This window comes from Opisthocomus hoazin, chromosome 4, assembly GCF_030867145.1.
Source record: "Opisthocomus hoazin isolate bOpiHoa1 chromosome 4, bOpiHoa1.hap1, whole genome shotgun sequence".
Taxonomy (NCBI): domain Eukaryota; kingdom Metazoa; phylum Chordata; class Aves; order Opisthocomiformes; family Opisthocomidae; genus Opisthocomus; species Opisthocomus hoazin.
In genome coordinates, this window is record NC_134417.1 from 33381707 (window position 1) to 33398369 (window position 16663).

Below are 16663 nucleotides of genomic sequence, written 5' to 3' on the forward strand. Positions count from 1 at the left end.
AGAGAAACACAGTATGACTGCACTCTGTCAAGTGCGAAATGCTAGAAAATAATTGAAAGGAGGGAAAAAAGCTGCTTTACATCAATGTGGAGTTAGCCTATTTATGGAGTTGTCCTTGTGGAATAAGGGTAGAGAATCTTCACATGAGAAACTAAGGCAGTGCCAGTGTGGCAGGAGATGAATGGAAAGCACATGTGGGGCAGCAGGAGTATTTTGAGTCTTGTAGAAAAATAAAGCTGTTGTCAGATGATGTGCCAGCTCTTCCATGTGGGAAGCTGAGCAGTTATCTTTTCCAGCCACTAAAATCCAAGCACACTGGGTATTAAACACTAAAATTTGTTTGTAGGTGACCTATCCATCATTTGTGGGTTTTGTTGGTTTTTTTTCCCCTTCCTAGATTTTGTGGTTGATGCAACACGCAAGGGCAACAAAATTAGATTTGCAAACCATTCAGTAAATCCCAACTGCTATGCAAAAGGTAAGTTTTAAGTTTACTTGCTTTTATCAATGTATGAAATGCTGTGGGATGCTTATTTAGAATATACATTTTATCAGCATTTGTGTTAACAGAAGCTTAAATTTCTTTTAAACAGTTATGATGGTTAATGGTGATCACAGAATAGGAATATTTGCTAAAAGAGCCATTCAGACTGGTGAAGAACTGTTCTTTGACTACAGGTTGGTAGATGGATTTTGTCATTTCTTCCTCTCTAGACTGGATTAGCTTTCAGTGTTTCTGCCCAGCTCGTAACCAGCTGCTGTGCCTGCCTCCTTACCGCCTCCGGTCTCAGCAGCTGAGCAGCAGTCCCCGTGTGGTTTTTATTTTATTTTTTTTAAGCCAGGTACCAGAGTAAGACTGACTTAAGCAAAGCAGCTGGTTAAAGAGCCTTGCAAACAGCAGCTTGTATAGAGAAAAGCTTAGTGACACATGGGGACCGATCTGCACAACCATTCACAGGCAGACCTGCACGTTAACCTCGCTGTGGCGGGGTTCCCCAGGTACCAGTACAGGGTGTCTCTCCCAGCGTTCGGAAATGGGCAGGAAGTACCCTCGTGCTACCACAGCGAAGCGCTTGCTACGGCTGGGTTCACACTTCCCTCTAAAGCCATCTCACTCCCAGAAAGCTAAGCTCTCCAGTGATGATACTGCCAGCGTCAGCCTTCAGGCGTGCAGCTGCTTTCCACTAGCTAAGATCAACTTTAGCATGGTGAGATTCAAGGTGAAAACGTGTAGAATTGTAGAGTTTTGTTTCCTCTTTGTCAGATTCCTCTAAAAGCCGTTTCTTCAGTGGTCAGCATTGTTCTGCGTCAGCAAATTCACACCCGGAATAAAGGCCTGCAGGAAATGTGAGAGTACTGCAGGCTGTGGTGCTGTGCTGCTGTGCCAGAACAATGAAGCTGAAATGTTCAGTCTTACTGGGTTTTTATTTTTGGTTTTATTTTTTTTAATTTCAGATATAGCCAAGCTGATGCCCTTAAGTATGTGGGCATTGAAAGAGAAATGGAAATCCCTTGACACCAGCTACCTCTTCTTTTAAACAGCTGCCTTATCTTCAGGAATTTCTAGTACTGTGGGCAATTTTAGGAAAATAAAAAAACGATGCAATTTGAAATTCTGTATTTGCAAAGTACTGTAACAGTAATTTATAGTAATGAATTTTTAAAAAACCCAACTTTTTATTGCCTTCTCACCAGCTGCAAAGTGTTTTGTACCTATGAACTTTTGCAATAATGTGGTGTGGTACATTTTTCAACCTTGAATAAAGGATACTTGAACTTCTTCATTTTTACTGGAACTGAGTTGGAATTTTGTGTCGGCCAGTTGAGGAAGAAGCAATGTGAACACTTACTGTCAGATTCTGAGCAAAGGTGGCTCCGTACTTGCCTACTCCTGTTACTGAGACTTCAGGGCACATTAAGGTTAATGTGAAGAGCCAGTGGTCAGGGTGAGTGCAGAACTCCAGCATACAGCACCAAGGTGGGATAGTCGTGGTCTTGCAGTTTTTATGCACCCTTGGCAGGAAGCTATGTCCCTTCTCTCTGAAGTGATGGCTGCAGTTTAGAAACCCTTCCAGCTGCTCCCGCAGCTCCCCTCTTGTCACAACATCAGCTGCACTTAGCAAACGTAGAAAAAACTTGTTTTCTTAGTCAGAAAACTCAGTCCTTAGTCCTCACAAGGGGTCTGTCCGTTAGCAGTAGAGGCATTTAATGGGAGGGGAAAGCTGCCCCCCCACCCCCCCTACCCCAACACACTAGCTGTGATTTCTGGGACAAACTCTACTTTTAAGACAAAGTTGTGGAGCAAGGTTTGCGTCTATCTGTCTGCCGCGTGGTTTTATGGAGCAGGTGCTGTGGAGCGCTTCTCTCTGTTCCCTCAGCGTGGAAATAACACTGCGGAGGCCACATGTACAGGGGTATTCCCGTACACTGGAACCCTCAACTGCAGCTTCTCTGAGGCAACAAACTGCATAATGAATGCAGTGGTAATTACACACATTTCTCCTCTGCATCTCTTGTTTATCAGTAAGCAGCCACTGTTTTGCTTGTACAAGGCTACCACAGTGTTTATTAATATTATTACTATTATTCATAGCTGAGTCTGAACAGCGCGGCCCGCTGCTTAATGGAACACAGGGCTGTAGTCACAGCAGCAGGGGGGAAGGGCTGGCACAGGGACTGGTTCTTGCAGAATTCATTCGGGCAATGCTGTCGGTGCTGACTGTGCCCCTTCTGCCCTGCTCAGCTGGAGCCAGGCTCTTGGGTACAGCAGGTGCCATCTTGCTCTCTGGTGGCCTGCATGGCAACTGAGGCTTCATGCTCCTCCTTTTACTCAGTGGGGGGGAGGGGGGCAGGAAAAAGTCCCAAAGTCAAAACTTCTTTTCTCCTGCTTGGGTACAGGCATGGCTCTTATCTGAAGCAGGGTTGACAGTGGATGGGTTTGAAACACAGAGCCCTGCAAGAGACAGCACACAAAGGGTAACAGAGCAGCGCTGGGTTAACCAGCGATGGGTTACAGCTGGGCTTTGAGAGGCAGCTCAGAGCAGGTTACTGCTGGCCTTCTGCATGTGAACATTCTTCAGTCTGCTTCTCCATCACTGCCATCCTGCTACAATTAAAAAAAAAAAAAAAAAAATCTACTGGCAGCAAACTTCGTGCAAGGGTTCACAAAAATGAAATGGCATCTTAAAAAAAAACCACCCAAACCAGCAAGCCTGAAAAGCAGCACAAGCTCCATTCCTCTAAATTTCAAAAAGCAGTTTGAAAATTGAACAAGCAAGATGCTTCTCTTACCCCTGCTGGCAGTCTTCAGCACAATTAAAGTTCTTTCAGAACAGGAACAGCAAACGTGCAAAATCTCAAGTGGGGATGAGACTTCCCCCCCATTTTCCAAACCAGTTTGGATCACAGCTAATACTGCTCCATAATTTTATTTATTTGTTTTTTAAAGCTCATTTTTGTAGGTCAGAGCTCACTTATAGCCATGAAAAATCAGTGTCCCTCAGAAAAAGAGTATCAACACAAAACCTGGCTCCTTTCATGGCAGAACAGGCACCAGACGCATCACGAATTCTAAGGGGAAAAAAGGGTTTGGCTGCAGAAATTGTGTTCTTTTCACCATCAAGAATAGAAAATATAAATTACCACAATAGACCTGCAAGGATGGTAGCGGTTTGCTTGTAGCATGTGGAAAGCTGCTACTCGTTTTGCATGTAACAAACACAAACCATTGCAATAAGAATGCAATGAAGCCTGCTCAGTCAATATGTGTGTAGTAACACTCAAACATATTTTAACTGCATTCACAAATTGCATTTAATGGGAATTAATCTCAATTTTCTGTTCTAGTCAAAGAAATGAGCAGCCTAAAACTTATTATACACGAGATGCATTTTATAGCATCCTGAACAACATTAAAAACCGCTCCAATTTCAGCTGACCAAGTATCTTCACATATATTCTACATATTTTCTGTTCTTGTAAAATCATCACAACTTTCTTTTCTTTTCAAAGTTCAGACATTTCCTCTTAAAAAAGAACTCACATGCACATTTGCTGATAGGTGACAATTAATTTCTTCAGAGGAAAACATGTGCTGAAATCACCAGAAAAACAGGGAAAGCAAGGAAAAGCAAAACCAGTTTCTGTAGCTTTCATAACCATTATAATTTTTATTTACATTTAGAAAGATAAGTCATGAAACTTAGAACAATAAAACCAAATGCAACTTGTACAGAAATCTTTTAATTTTTGTTTTATTTATCACACATTAAAAAATGAAACACACTATACAAATGGTTTTTCATAGCAGATTACACATGGGTCCATTCCAACTCGCTCTCAAAGTGCTGCCAACATCTCTAAGCGCTGCCTGCTATGGCAGCTGTTCATCGTATAGCCAATGTATTGATTTAAATGCAGTAGCATGCAACCCTTGACGGAGAAGGGTTTGATTCCTTTCTGTTCTTAAATTAGGTTAAATGGCATCGGTGTCCATATTTACATACTTGAAATGTATCAATCCTGAGCAGTTCTGATGTAAATCTGAGACTGGCTGGTGGGAGTCCTGGTCTCAGTTATTAAAAAGGGAGGTCCAAATGGCAGCAGGGCGGCTGCTATGAAGTTCCGTTGCTTGCTTGCTTTCCATCACATACCTAGTTGCCGAGTGTCACACAGTCAAGTAATTGCTAATAAAAATGTTAAGCCAAGTAACTGTAGGTGTCCTTCTCACCATCTACGCGTTCCAAGTACTCCTTCTCAATCAGAATGTCGATGCATTTCTGTGGGAGACACAAACACAAGCAGTCGGACCCTGGCAGAGAAGCCCGCTCTGTGGTCGCTACAAACTCTGGACAATTTTGGCCGCGGAGTCTGACGCCAAGCAGAGGACGGGCGTAGGCAAAGGGCACGAACCATGGCCATTCGCTCTCCCGTTTCTGACCACATCCAAGCAGAGGATGCACTCATCCACTCAACCGAATCACGCTTACTTGATGCCGTTCCAGGGTGGCAGCTGGGGGATCAACGCATCATAAGACGGCACGCAAAGAGTTAAACCGAGAGGCAGCAGAGTGTAAGGCTGCCTCTGTCAGCACTGGTGCCAGTCTGTGCAACTGCTCTCCACGGCCTGGTTTCTGCCCCACCTGCCCCTCGGCTGAGGCTGTAAAAACCACGGGTGGGACCACTGGACAAACTGATGAGGAAACCGTAATTAAATGCAATGCCCCCTCTCCGCAACATCTTTATTCTAGCAGAGATCGGGAAACTGCTCTGCTGAGCCAGCCCACAAGCAGTGGTGGTCCCACAACTGGGAGAGCAAGAGCAAGAGCTAAGCCTGGAGCAGGGGCTGCTGTAAGCTGGCACTGATGTGAACAGATGCCACCAAGCTACTACTTTACCACTGCCAACAATACAAAGCATGTGTGTTATTGTAAGAGAAACACGGTATTTCTGGTTAAAATATACTTATTTACAAGTCAAAAAAATCTGTCTGTACCCATCCCACCTCCTTAGCTTCCCTTTCAAGTTCAGAAGCATGTATTTCGTCTATCTGTGTCCTCCTGGTCTCCTGGAATACAGGTTCAGAGGTATGGTTCTCACCTACCTTAATGACCGGAACTCGTGGCTTGAACCTTGAGGACAGCTGTGTTAGCACTTCTCCAAGCAGTTGCTGGTGTTTTAGAACCTTCCTCATTTTCATGATTCTCACAATAGCAGCCTGCACAGCAAAGTCGGAGAGGTGCGCTTAGGAGCAAACTACTTGTCCCTCTGGATAAAGCCACCTCACTTCCCCAGCAGATCACATCTGCGAGCGCAGAAGCGCCGTCAGAGCAAACTCGAGTACCAGATGGGGAGAAGAATGCCCACAAATGTCAAACTACTCACGCAGGCTTTGAGAACTCAGATTCTACACAGCATGCGGTCATCAGAAGTGGTTCTGACACAGGAATTTTAAGAACTGCTCTGGTTATGGTCAGTCACAACGACGGTACCAGCTGGTACCGAGAGCAACATGGAACCACTGACGTAAGAGAAAGCCTTCATTACGTATTTAACCGTGCTGTGACTCTCTCTTAGCAGCACATCTGTATTTCCTTCCCCTGCCCCTTTGCTTTGAGAAGTGGATTCCAGAGGAACGGACAGAAAACCACCGTTAAGTTCCTGCTACCTACGTGTGAGTAGTTTTCACCCGGACAGCGGCCAGGTGAGTGCGTGCGCCCACGGAACCCACACATGCACTCCCACGATGGCAGATGTGAAGAACAGTGTCCTGCCGTGCCTTTTCTACATGTTCTGTTACAGATTCCAGTCGCCTTCAAGAGTCAACACACGCTTAGCTCCTACAGAGTGCATGGCAATGGCGTGTTGCCTTCTAACAAAAATTAAGAAAGCCCCACAGGAAGCTTCATTACAGGATTACAAAGCTGTAACTCTACATTCACAGCGTGACAGCATTCTGCAACCCAAGTCACCTGAATCAGTAGTTTCCTATCTTCCTCTATGTTTTTGTGTGTGGTTTCTTGCTCCTGCTTCTGTTCGGTCTTCATTGGCACATTGATGTTCACCCTTAATTTTTTGCTGTAAAGAAAAGCAGACATTAGTTAAACAATTAGCCTGTTTAAAAACCAATCAAACAAACACACCCCCGCCAAAACAAAACCCAGCTCCAACATAAAAGCCACACCAACCACAATTACTTTACACCAAAAGGGGACTTTGGCACTTCTGAAATTGTTTTTCAACCTTTTTCAACTTAAAAAAAATAAATAAAAACCAAAACCACCCCTGCAACCAACCAGGAAACCAAAACACCCCTTTGGTGGTCACTGATGCATTTCATGGCTTAACCTAGCTATCTGTTAGGTCAAATTAGCGCTGTACAATTACCCATATTTGAAAAATTCCTGTGTTTAGTGAGAAGCTTCCAGTCAGCACACGCAGAAAAGAAAGTCAGTGGAAACGGAATCACCTTTCCGATTTACAGACTGGATTCTGACCGTAATGCGGAGAAACCCGTTTGTTCTGTAAGACTGAATTCTGCGTTTCTTTCGGAGGCTCCCCAGTGCCCGCGGCTGCGCTGGGCCGAGCCCATGACCGCGTGCAGCCGCTCTCAAGGTCTGGCGTCACCAGTGGGGACCGAGCTGCGGCCCCCAGGCGTGCGCGGGGCAGTGCCGAGCCCGCCGGCTGCGCTGGGGAAGCAGAGGGGACCTGTTCTTTGTGATACGCAGTGCCACAACGCTGAGCTGGTGCCATCCCTGCATGAACGGAATGGACCGGGAATCCTCAAACCCTTAATTATTGCTCAGGGAGGGAAGAAAGCAGATAAAGAGTGAGGTACAAGGGAAGGTTTAAAACCGTTCCCCTCGCGATCTGCTACTTCAGGAAGTGCCTAACTCCTCGCTGAATTTATGCGTGTTTGCGTCTACGCTCTGGTAAGCATGATGAAAAGTCACCACGGTACTATAAACAGCGTAAGATATACGAATGCCGAGAGCAACACTGGTTAAAGTAGGCGATAAAAACTACTGGAAATAGCATATATTCAGTTTTCAAATCACTGTAAACTCCGACATTCTAAAATGAGCCTGCTGATCTTCTCCTGTTATCTCTAGCGGATGAACCTCGAAGGCTTTGACCTTTGCTGGTCACTGTACGCTACTGTAACCTTATAAAAAATATCATGTATTTTGCTGAGCGCACGCAAGCACTGCACCCTGGCAAAAACCAGCACAGTTTCTTACCAGAAATAAACTATGCAGGGATCAGACAAGAATCAAGGAACAAAAAGGGGATACGAGGCTCCATTCAGGCCCTGACAGACTTCACGACAAAGTCAGACAGCTGAACTCTGCCCCACCCCCCCAGCAGCCAGCTCTGTCCTTTAAAGCTGGCACCCTGGGTCTGTATTTGGATCGGCACTGGAACCCCAGAGCTTCCAGCCCAGGCGTATGAGGTTTTACCCAGATTTTGCAAGCAGAGGAGGAGGATGCTACGCTTTATACACAAGCGGTGTACGCAGCTGAAGTTTTTCCTTACTTTTTATAACCAAGATACAGTTTTATTAAGGTGTCTGGTTTTAACTCCACTTCATCGACATTTGCGTTTTCATCTTCCAAAACCTGCGAGAAAGAAATCAAATCAATAAATTAATATTCATTAATACATTTTGCCGAACGTTATGCAGGTCATAAAAAAGCACGAGTACTTACAAGTAATTTTGATTTCAAGAGTATCTGTAGAACTTGTGCCAAGATATCCTGCAAATTTACAGAAAATATGATCAGTGCAGACAGACAGCACCTTTCTCCAACTTACAATACTTCACTAAGAATCCACAGGCTTAGACTAAGAGCTAGTGAGTCCAGAACACTGCAAAATGAGTGGGGGAAAAAAAAGCAGTAAAAATGTAGTTCACAGACATAAAATTAAATAAGGCCTGTTTTGGGTGTCAGCGCATATTCGCCTTGCAGCCAGTCAAATAACATCAAACTCTTAAAAAAGAAAAACTAATTCCAAACAACAGATCTTCCCAGTTGCTGTTTTAGGAGCTACTTTGCAAGCAGATTTATAAGGGTAAAAAATCCTCCCCCCCCCCCCGGCCCGGACCATTCAAATAGATACCATGGCAGGCTCAAACCTCAGAAAGCAAACACCCTCTGCTTTCTGATTTACGTAGCTTTCTTTTCTGGCTTAAACCAGGGATCTGTGCTGGTTGCTGTCACTGGTCGGTCACCTGGATGGCTACGCTACTGTCAGTGTTCTGCGCAGGCTTGCAAAACTGCTGTTTTACCACACTGGAAGTCTGCTGGGTTTGATGCAGTTAGCTTTCAGCTGTGCAGGGTAATTTCTTCTGGTCCAACCCTAATTTGGGCCCAATAACTATTGCCCTCTCTCTGCAAACAAGCATCTATAAATCAATGGCAACCCCGTAAGACTTCCGAGTTTGCTGTCAACCATCAGCACTGGTAGCTTTCTAGATACGTGTTTCTAACAGTAAAGATCTCGCTGACTCAGAACTGCCTCGCTCTCCCGCAGTCCCAGCACACTTGACTGAACCCGACTAGTAAAGGACACGGATACCAAATAAACTGTGGGCCACAAAGCCGACTTGGCAAGAAAAGGAGGGAATCTTTTCCACAAGAGGGAGCGAGGCAACGAAACTGCGTGTTTTACTCTGTTCATGCACATAAGCCTTCAGATGTAAAGAACGGACGGCCAGAGCATTCATTTAGGGAAAACGCCGTTTCTTCGAGAATGTTGTCCTTGAATGTTAAAGCGTGCGTAGTGAAACACGGAAAGCTTACTCCCAGAGCTCGGCAGGAAGCCAGGCAATTCACGCTAGTCCTGAACAGCGGTACACACACCCTCAGATGCACCAGACGACCAGGCAGTTACGATTACAAGAGGTCAACCAGGAAAGCAAGTTGACCGAGCACAGAGCACGCATGTCTCCTTCAGGACAGAAAACAGCTCTGGCTTCAAGCATCTCTCATCCCGATTTCTTACAACAGCAGGAAGAGCCCTGAAGGCCAAAGGACTTGTTCACAAGAGAGTGGTAAAACGTGCAAAGTCGCTACCATTTTTATCTGAGTGCTGTCTGTCAGCTGCTGCACGGTGTAGGCGTCTTCTGTGTTGTACTGCAGCAGTATGGCCATCTGGAACGTGGACGCCTAACAGATCCAGAAAGGAGAAGGAAGGGGAGAGGGGGGAAATCAGAAAATGAGCGCGAACAAACATACTTTCTGAATTTGAACAGCCTGAAATTCCCCAGTTAAACACAGGTACTGGAGTACATGGACAACAGAGAACAGCCAACCAGGGCTAATCATTACACAACACAGAAAAATCTGCTGTTACTTACACAACCAGAACTCCACCTTCCAGCGTGACCTAAACATAAACCCTAAGATTACGATCATTTAACTAGCTGCAGACACTTCACCATATCTTCCCTTACCATGTCAAAACCTTCTCTTTCTACTTGCTAACACAATTTTCATTTTTTTCCTCTGTCACTCCCCAACTCTTACCCATTTAATCTTCATTAAAACCTACACAGACTACTGAATTCATCCTCACAACCCCAGCAGAATAATGAAAGCAAATTTCTGAAGGCGGCAGCTATCAGTGGCTCGTTCATGTCTGTCACCACAGGGTTAACATATGTTGATGACATGTTCAAAGCCTGAGATGATCTTGTTTCTTCTCACTGTTGTGAACTCCTCTGTCTACTTCTTGAGAGAAAGCAGACACCAAAGCGTAAGCAGTGTGAGACCTTACGCAAAGAGGCTGCGGTTATCTTGCACAACGCAGTTCAACACCTGTTGAAACCACAAGTAATATATTCCCTTTTCCAAGTCAATTTTCGTTTAAACACAGGTCTTCAGTATCACTACAGTAAATCAATCAAACGTATAATAAAAGTTCTATTAATCGTAACACCAGCCACCATCTGGGAAGGGCTAACACTGATGTTCACTTCAGTAACACACAGACCTGTAAGCCATCGGGTCTTGCATCTGTGCTTTGCTTTATTTAAAGACAGGAGCATTGTCCACAGGAATAAAGCTAATTAATACATGTGAGCATCACAAATAGTAGCTCAACCTGTATGTGTGTGTGTGTGTGTATACATCTGAACATATGCCCCCACTGCCCTCCGAGAACTGAATGATTTAAAATACTAACTTGTGATACACTCTTATGTACTGTTAATGAATATTTTGACACACAAATAAAATGAGCTTGTGTGCGGGCACAGGTATTCATACCAACCCCACTACTTCAGCATCTACACGCCTCACCACTTTAAGCACATTTAGCTGCAGAACGGTCCTTTAAAGTAAGGAACAGCAATTATCTCCGGCTGAAGAGTAGAGGCTGAGCAGCTCACCCAGACAATACAGAAGCAGTGGAGCAGAGCGTGAACGCACGTCTTTTAAAGGATCAGCAGCATCATGTTATCCTTACCTGTAACGTGTACCTATTTTTGAAGCAGTTGGTAACCAGTTCCCCTTTGGACAGCTGATACAACCACGTTAATTTTCTTCCACTGTGACGACTGGCATAAAATGCAGTAAATCTCTGATAGCTCCGCTCTAACTGTATAAAAACAACAACAACAAATAAATAACTAATATTATATACCTTCATTTACCATTACTCGAACATGCTCTGGAACCAACAAAGGAGAATCAAATCTGATCATCCTTGACTGCCACGTTGTCCGAGTAAACAGAAATCCAAAGTATTCCAATTCTTCAGACAGGATGAAAATTTCCCCTTGTTGTGAGTTTCCCCTGAGAAGTGTCATTAACAACACCAACCTCAACAAGCTCCGCAGTTCCAATCTTCCTTTTCTGACACGTTGTGCAAGGCTAGAAAGGCGATTTCTTTTAATCATCCTCAGCCTCCAGTTAAGAGCAGTTGCCTATTTCTCATGTTAAGTGTTTATGTCCTGTCTCAACAGAAAACTAATGACTACAGTATCTAAAGATTTTACTGAACGGAGCCAAAGCAACAGGAGCAAAAAGTTTCTTAAATAAAAGTATACACAGAAAACCATGCTAACACAGACTTGCTTCAGTTCATGAATCTTCCTTCAAAACATTCCGCAGTAACCAGGGTCTTCCCAAGGCGAAAAGAGTCACCTGTTTCCCACTGTTCCTCCTCCTCCCTTACTCGCTTCTCTGGTTCCAAACACCCCCAGCTAGAGACCAGTCCTCTCTGACACGCAGCAAGCCAGGAGGAGGCAGAATCACAGAATGTTCAGGGTTGGAAGGGACCTCTGGGGATCACCCAGTCCAACCCCCTGCCGAAGCAGGGTCACCCAGAGCAGGCTGCACAGGACCTTTGTCCAGGCGGGTCTTGAATATCTCCAGAGAAGGAGACTCCACAACCTCCCTGGGCAGCCTGGGCCAGGGCTCCGTCACCCTCAGAGGGAAGAAGTTCTTCCTCATGTTCAGCTGGAGCTTCCTCTGCTTCAGTTTTTGCCCATTGCCCCTTGTCCTGTCACTGGGCACCACTGAAAAGAGTCTGGCCCCGTCCTCCTGTCACCCACCCTTAAGATATTTGTAAGCATTTCTAAGGTCCCCTCTCAGCCTTCTCTTCTCCAGGCTGAACAAGCCCAGCTCCCTCAGTCTCTCCTCGTGGGAGAGATGCTCCAGTCCCCTCCTCAACCTCGTAGCCCTCCGCTGGACTCTCTCCAGTGCTCCTCATCTTTCTTGAACTGGGGAGCCCAGAACTGGACAGAGTACTCCAGATGAGGCCTCACTAGGGCAGAGCAGAGGGGAAGGAGAACCTCCCTTGACCTGCTGGCCACACTCCTCGTAATGCATCCCACAGAAGAGACACCGGCCTTGCCATGCAGTTTTCTTGCCCGCTCATTCCACATGGAGACGACCCGGCGCAAGCGCCTCACCTCTGACGGCAGAGCGAACGTGCAGGACTGCTGGAACGGCCACGATCCAGAGCTCAGCACCTGGATGCTGAAGTCCACTGGAAGAGACGAGAAGGGGATGAGCCACCTTAGCCCCCTTGCTCCCACCCCCCTCCAACACTCCCAGTTCCAACGCCAACATAGAATGGTTCTGCCTTGCTCAAACTAACAGGGCGAGAAGCCATTAAACAATACACTTTTTGTTTATCCAGACCATAAAACAAAGGAATTCATGGTTGGAGCTGATGGTCTTTGAGGTCTTTTCCAACCTTCATGATCCTATGATTTCTATGACTTCTATGTCAGCCGTCGCCGCAGTTGGAGAGCTTTAGATTTACTGTGACAGTCACTCCATTTTCTCCCACTCGTAGAAGTTGTTGCCCTGTTTCTACCCCCACAATGGATTTCTTTTTCAACGTGCACGTGTAAAAATTGTAAGCGTTCATTTTTATGTCTAACTAAAACAGTACACAACTGCAAGCATAAACATTTCACATTTATCCGTGTAAGGCATTTTGGGCAAGTCAGTAAGAATACTACAAAAACTAAGTAAAATTTAAGCCTGGCAATTCACAACTCTAAATGTAATCCAACAAATAATCAAATCCGTAAAGAACTCGTTTCAATGTGCTTCAAAGAAAGAAGAAAAAAATCTTTATATAAAGGGAGAGGGCTGTCTAACAACCCACAACACAACATTCTTCTTTCCTATTACACAAGTATGAACTTCAGCCGTGTTGTGCTCAAAATCAAAACTGTTCAAAGAAAAACATCTTTCCAATAAAAAAGAAAAAAAATGAAAAGACAAGATTCAATTTAATTACATACCTAAGCATGAGCTGCAAACTGAGGAGGAGGCTACCCATAACAGAAGGTACAAAGTGCTATTAGAAGACAAAATACAGACCTAAGAGACTAATTCAAAAATCCTAGTTCTCTTGGTCAAAATAATACTGACTCCAACGTCTAGGGTGTATGATGTCTAAATCACATATTTCCCTCATATAGTAAGAGCCAGCTCAACTACTCAGCAGTAACTTAGGTAAATGCATTACTTACAATCTAACGGTTCTGAATTGGTCAGGTGCTTTTTAAATTGCTCGTTGAGGTCCTTGCTTACACCAATATCTTGGAACATCCGCTGCAGCTTGGACGTATACTCAAAACCACAAGCTTGCTGTATTTTAAAAGTGCAGATACGTCAGCATGACACATTTTTGACATTGGAGAATGAGAAGAACAAAGTATTGGAGCCCATTTTCTTAGAAGGTACAGAGTTCAGCACTTCCCCTACCCCCAGCACTGATCCCAACTAGTCACGCTATTTAACTCATTGAAAATTGAAGAAAATTTTGTTTAAAAATGAAGCAAAACACACAATGAAACAGACTTCTAAAAGAGTATTAGATTGCGCTGTGCTTAACCCTGAATGAACAACGGTTAATGAAATTAAGCTGCCATTCCCTTGAGTAATTATATCCATGTCATTCGTTTGGATAAGAATAATTAAGCTTAACTCCATCAGACAGACATGCATTCCTGGGGGGGGGGGGGGGGGGGGGGGGAGACCCAGACTGTGTATTTTTCTATTGTAAATCAAATAATGAAATGGAAGGACATACATCAATGCTTTCCACGGCAGGCTGAAGACCTGCAACACGGTACGTCACGGGCCTGTCACGGAATACTCACTTTTAGTTTAGAGATCATGCTCGCCTCGGCATCATCACTAGCGCTGTTCTGATGTACAAGTCTTTTTGCCAGCATTTTAGCATAGAATTTTTGAAACACATCTTTATCCTCAATGTACTTGAAGACAACCATCTGGAAGAGTCAAGATAAATTGTGAGAAAAAAAAAATAATATTTAAGCATTTGTCTTGAAAAGGCTAGCTGCAGCTACATCATTTGCACTTAAATTTTTAAGGCCAGAGATTTTTTTGGGGGTGGCGTTTGTTCATTTTAAATGTGGATACTATTTTAAACACATTAATTATATATTCCACATGTACAGCCTTATATATGACTAAATGTGTAGTGTGTCTATGTAATTATATAAAAATATCATATAACAGTATCATAGAAATTAGATATATTATAGGTATATAGAAAAATGCAGTAAAAGCATAAATTCCATTTAGCCACTTTAAATCTGCTGTAAAGGGCTAGCTTTTTTTAAAAACAAACAAAAAAAACCACAGAGATGAAGATTGTTACTGAAAAGCTGCAATATTAAGTAATCACAGAATCACAGAATGGTTTGGGTTGGAAAGGACCTTAAAGATCATCTGGTTCCAGCCCCCCTGCCACGGGCAGGGACACCTTCCACCAGCCCAGGTTTCTCAGAGCTCCATCCAACCTGGCCTTGAACACTGCCAGGGAGGGGGCAGCCACAGCTTCTCTGGGCAACCTGGGCCAGGGCCTCACAACCCTCATAAGAAAGAAATTCTTTCTTCTATCTAATCTACATCTACAAAAAGCAATCAAACGTACAAAATAAAAGGTTTTCTCTCATCTGACTTGTGTGACAATCCAATATTACTAACGAGTCAAAGCTTACACAGAGAAGAACAGTATTTACAGAGCTCTTACCACTTGATTGAGCGTATCTTCCAATTCTGCTTCTTCTGGATTCTTTGAGCTGCAATTAAAAAAGTGCATTTGTAATGAGTCCCAAAACTGCTGAATTAAAACAACATATGGATGTATATGGAAATTTCATAAAGGAACACAGATTAAGTAGCTTCAAGATCAGAGACTCTAAAGAGAGGAAACAGTGTACTTCACTACTCCACATGTAAGCAATTCTGAAGTACCCGATTTTTAAACAACAGGTTGAAGTCCTGGACCATGAATTGCTCAGGACTTCCTGATAGCCTGATACTTCTCAGGATTTATGGGCTTGAACATGGATCCTTCTCTTCCTGCCTTTTTTCTGCTGCTAAATGCTATCTCCACTTCTTATCTTAGATAGTGTAGTGAGAAGAAAGCAGCTCAGAGAGCTGGGTGAGAGCTCAGGTGGCACCACATTGTTTTCCTCCATATCATTCCTGCCCATCATGCATACCCCAAATCTACCCTGCAGAAAGCTAGCGTTTATAAAGGGGAAGATAAATCCTTTGCTGAAGGAAGGATGGGATGGTGAAGGGAAAAGAGAGCAAGCTCTTAGTGGTGTGGCTTTTAAACTCCTCCAAAACAGCTACAAAAGACGCCAGTGACAAAACTGATACAATCCAACATGAACCGAACTGATACCAACTCAATGCATGAGCTGCTGAATCGTTTGAAGCCAAACCCTCATTCAGTTATGAACCACAGAGGTTAGAAAGCAGTTTTTGTCCTCCTCCATTTCTGCCCAGATGGAAGAAGATATAGAGAAACCAACAGGAGGAAAGCAAGTGTTAACAGAAAAAGGGAATGTGCGTCTCTTCTTCGTAACATATAACACAACTCAAATTGTGGGGGTGGGCACGGATGGACCTAAAAACCCGCTTCTGTTTTATTAAAAAAATGGAACTTCGTCTCCTATAAGGAAAAAAAGGTCTTGGATCTTTTATTATTCCCCCCCCCCCCTTTAAAAAAGGAAAGTAAACTCCACATAATCTTTAGGCACCGTCCCACTGAAATTTTTGTATTCAGAATTTGGTATGACTGATTTTTCTTGAAACGTTAAATTCTGTTTCTGAAGACACAATGTAAAACTTCATATGCTAAAACCTTTTAAAGCAAAAGCCAACGTAAAATAATAATAATTTGCCTTTGAAGACGTACCTTTTCTTTAGTAAAGAGTCACAGTATCGTGCCAGTAGCTCTGGGGATTTACTGGATGACTGAGCCATTTTTGTCACTGCGTTATTATTTATGAATCGACCACAAGCCTATAAATCACAAAAGACAGTGAAATTTTGGGAGACAAAACAATGAACAGGAAAAAAATAAAGGTTCACCGTATGCCCCTGCATATGCTTACTTTGTCTAGTGCAGCCACAAAGCCAGCATCGTTGTTGAATGCAGACATGACCAAAGCATTATATTTCTTATGGACATCCAACACTGTCTGTACATACATTTTTGGATCCTGCAATAAAGAGAGATTGTGTTTTGCAATCCACTGTCTTTCTACTTTCTAATTCCTCCAAAACCGAGCTGCTTGCTGGCCTAAGCAAATTTTTACAGGGAAAGTCTACAACATATTAGAAATATTTTAAAGGTAAAATATATCCAGACT

The 16663-nt window shown here is 43.8% G+C and overlaps 2 protein-coding genes across 7 annotated transcripts in view; one reads left to right on the forward strand and one right to left on the reverse strand.

Moving 5' to 3' along the window:
* The window catches only part of EZH2 (enhancer of zeste 2 polycomb repressive complex 2 subunit), a 57286-nt gene extending 55576 nt beyond the window's left edge, over nucleotides 1-1710 (forward strand). For all 6 annotated transcript variants that reach the window (XM_075418549.1, XM_075418550.1, XM_075418551.1 and 3 more), the window contains 3 exons: nucleotides 398-478; nucleotides 594-678; nucleotides 1456-1710. In XM_075418549.1, the coding sequence (XP_075274664.1) occupies nucleotides 398-478; nucleotides 594-678; nucleotides 1456-1516 (227 nt within the window). In that variant the 3' untranslated portion in view covers nucleotides 1517-1710. The remainder of the gene's footprint in view (nucleotides 1-397; nucleotides 479-593; nucleotides 679-1455) is intronic.
* A 2397-nt stretch (nucleotides 1711-4107) lies between these two features.
* Nucleotides 4108-16663, reverse strand: part of CUL1 (cullin 1) — a 55869-nt gene continuing 43313 nt past the window's right edge. Inside the window, exons 10-22 of the mRNA XM_075418548.1 lie at nucleotides 16406-16513; nucleotides 16207-16313; nucleotides 15028-15076; nucleotides 14129-14260; nucleotides 13496-13613; nucleotides 12419-12495; nucleotides 10969-11100; nucleotides 9576-9668; nucleotides 8208-8255; nucleotides 8035-8117; nucleotides 6471-6576; nucleotides 5603-5716; nucleotides 4108-4778 (exon numbers count right to left, since the gene is read on the reverse strand). Coding sequence (XP_075274663.1) covers nucleotides 4698-4778; nucleotides 5603-5716; nucleotides 6471-6576; nucleotides 8035-8117; nucleotides 8208-8255; nucleotides 9576-9668; nucleotides 10969-11100; nucleotides 12419-12495; nucleotides 13496-13613; nucleotides 14129-14260; nucleotides 15028-15076; nucleotides 16207-16313; nucleotides 16406-16513 — 1248 coding nt within the window. The 3' untranslated portion in view covers nucleotides 4108-4697. The remainder of the gene's footprint in view (nucleotides 4779-5602; nucleotides 5717-6470; nucleotides 6577-8034; nucleotides 8118-8207; nucleotides 8256-9575; nucleotides 9669-10968; nucleotides 11101-12418; nucleotides 12496-13495; nucleotides 13614-14128; nucleotides 14261-15027; nucleotides 15077-16206; nucleotides 16314-16405; nucleotides 16514-16663) is intronic.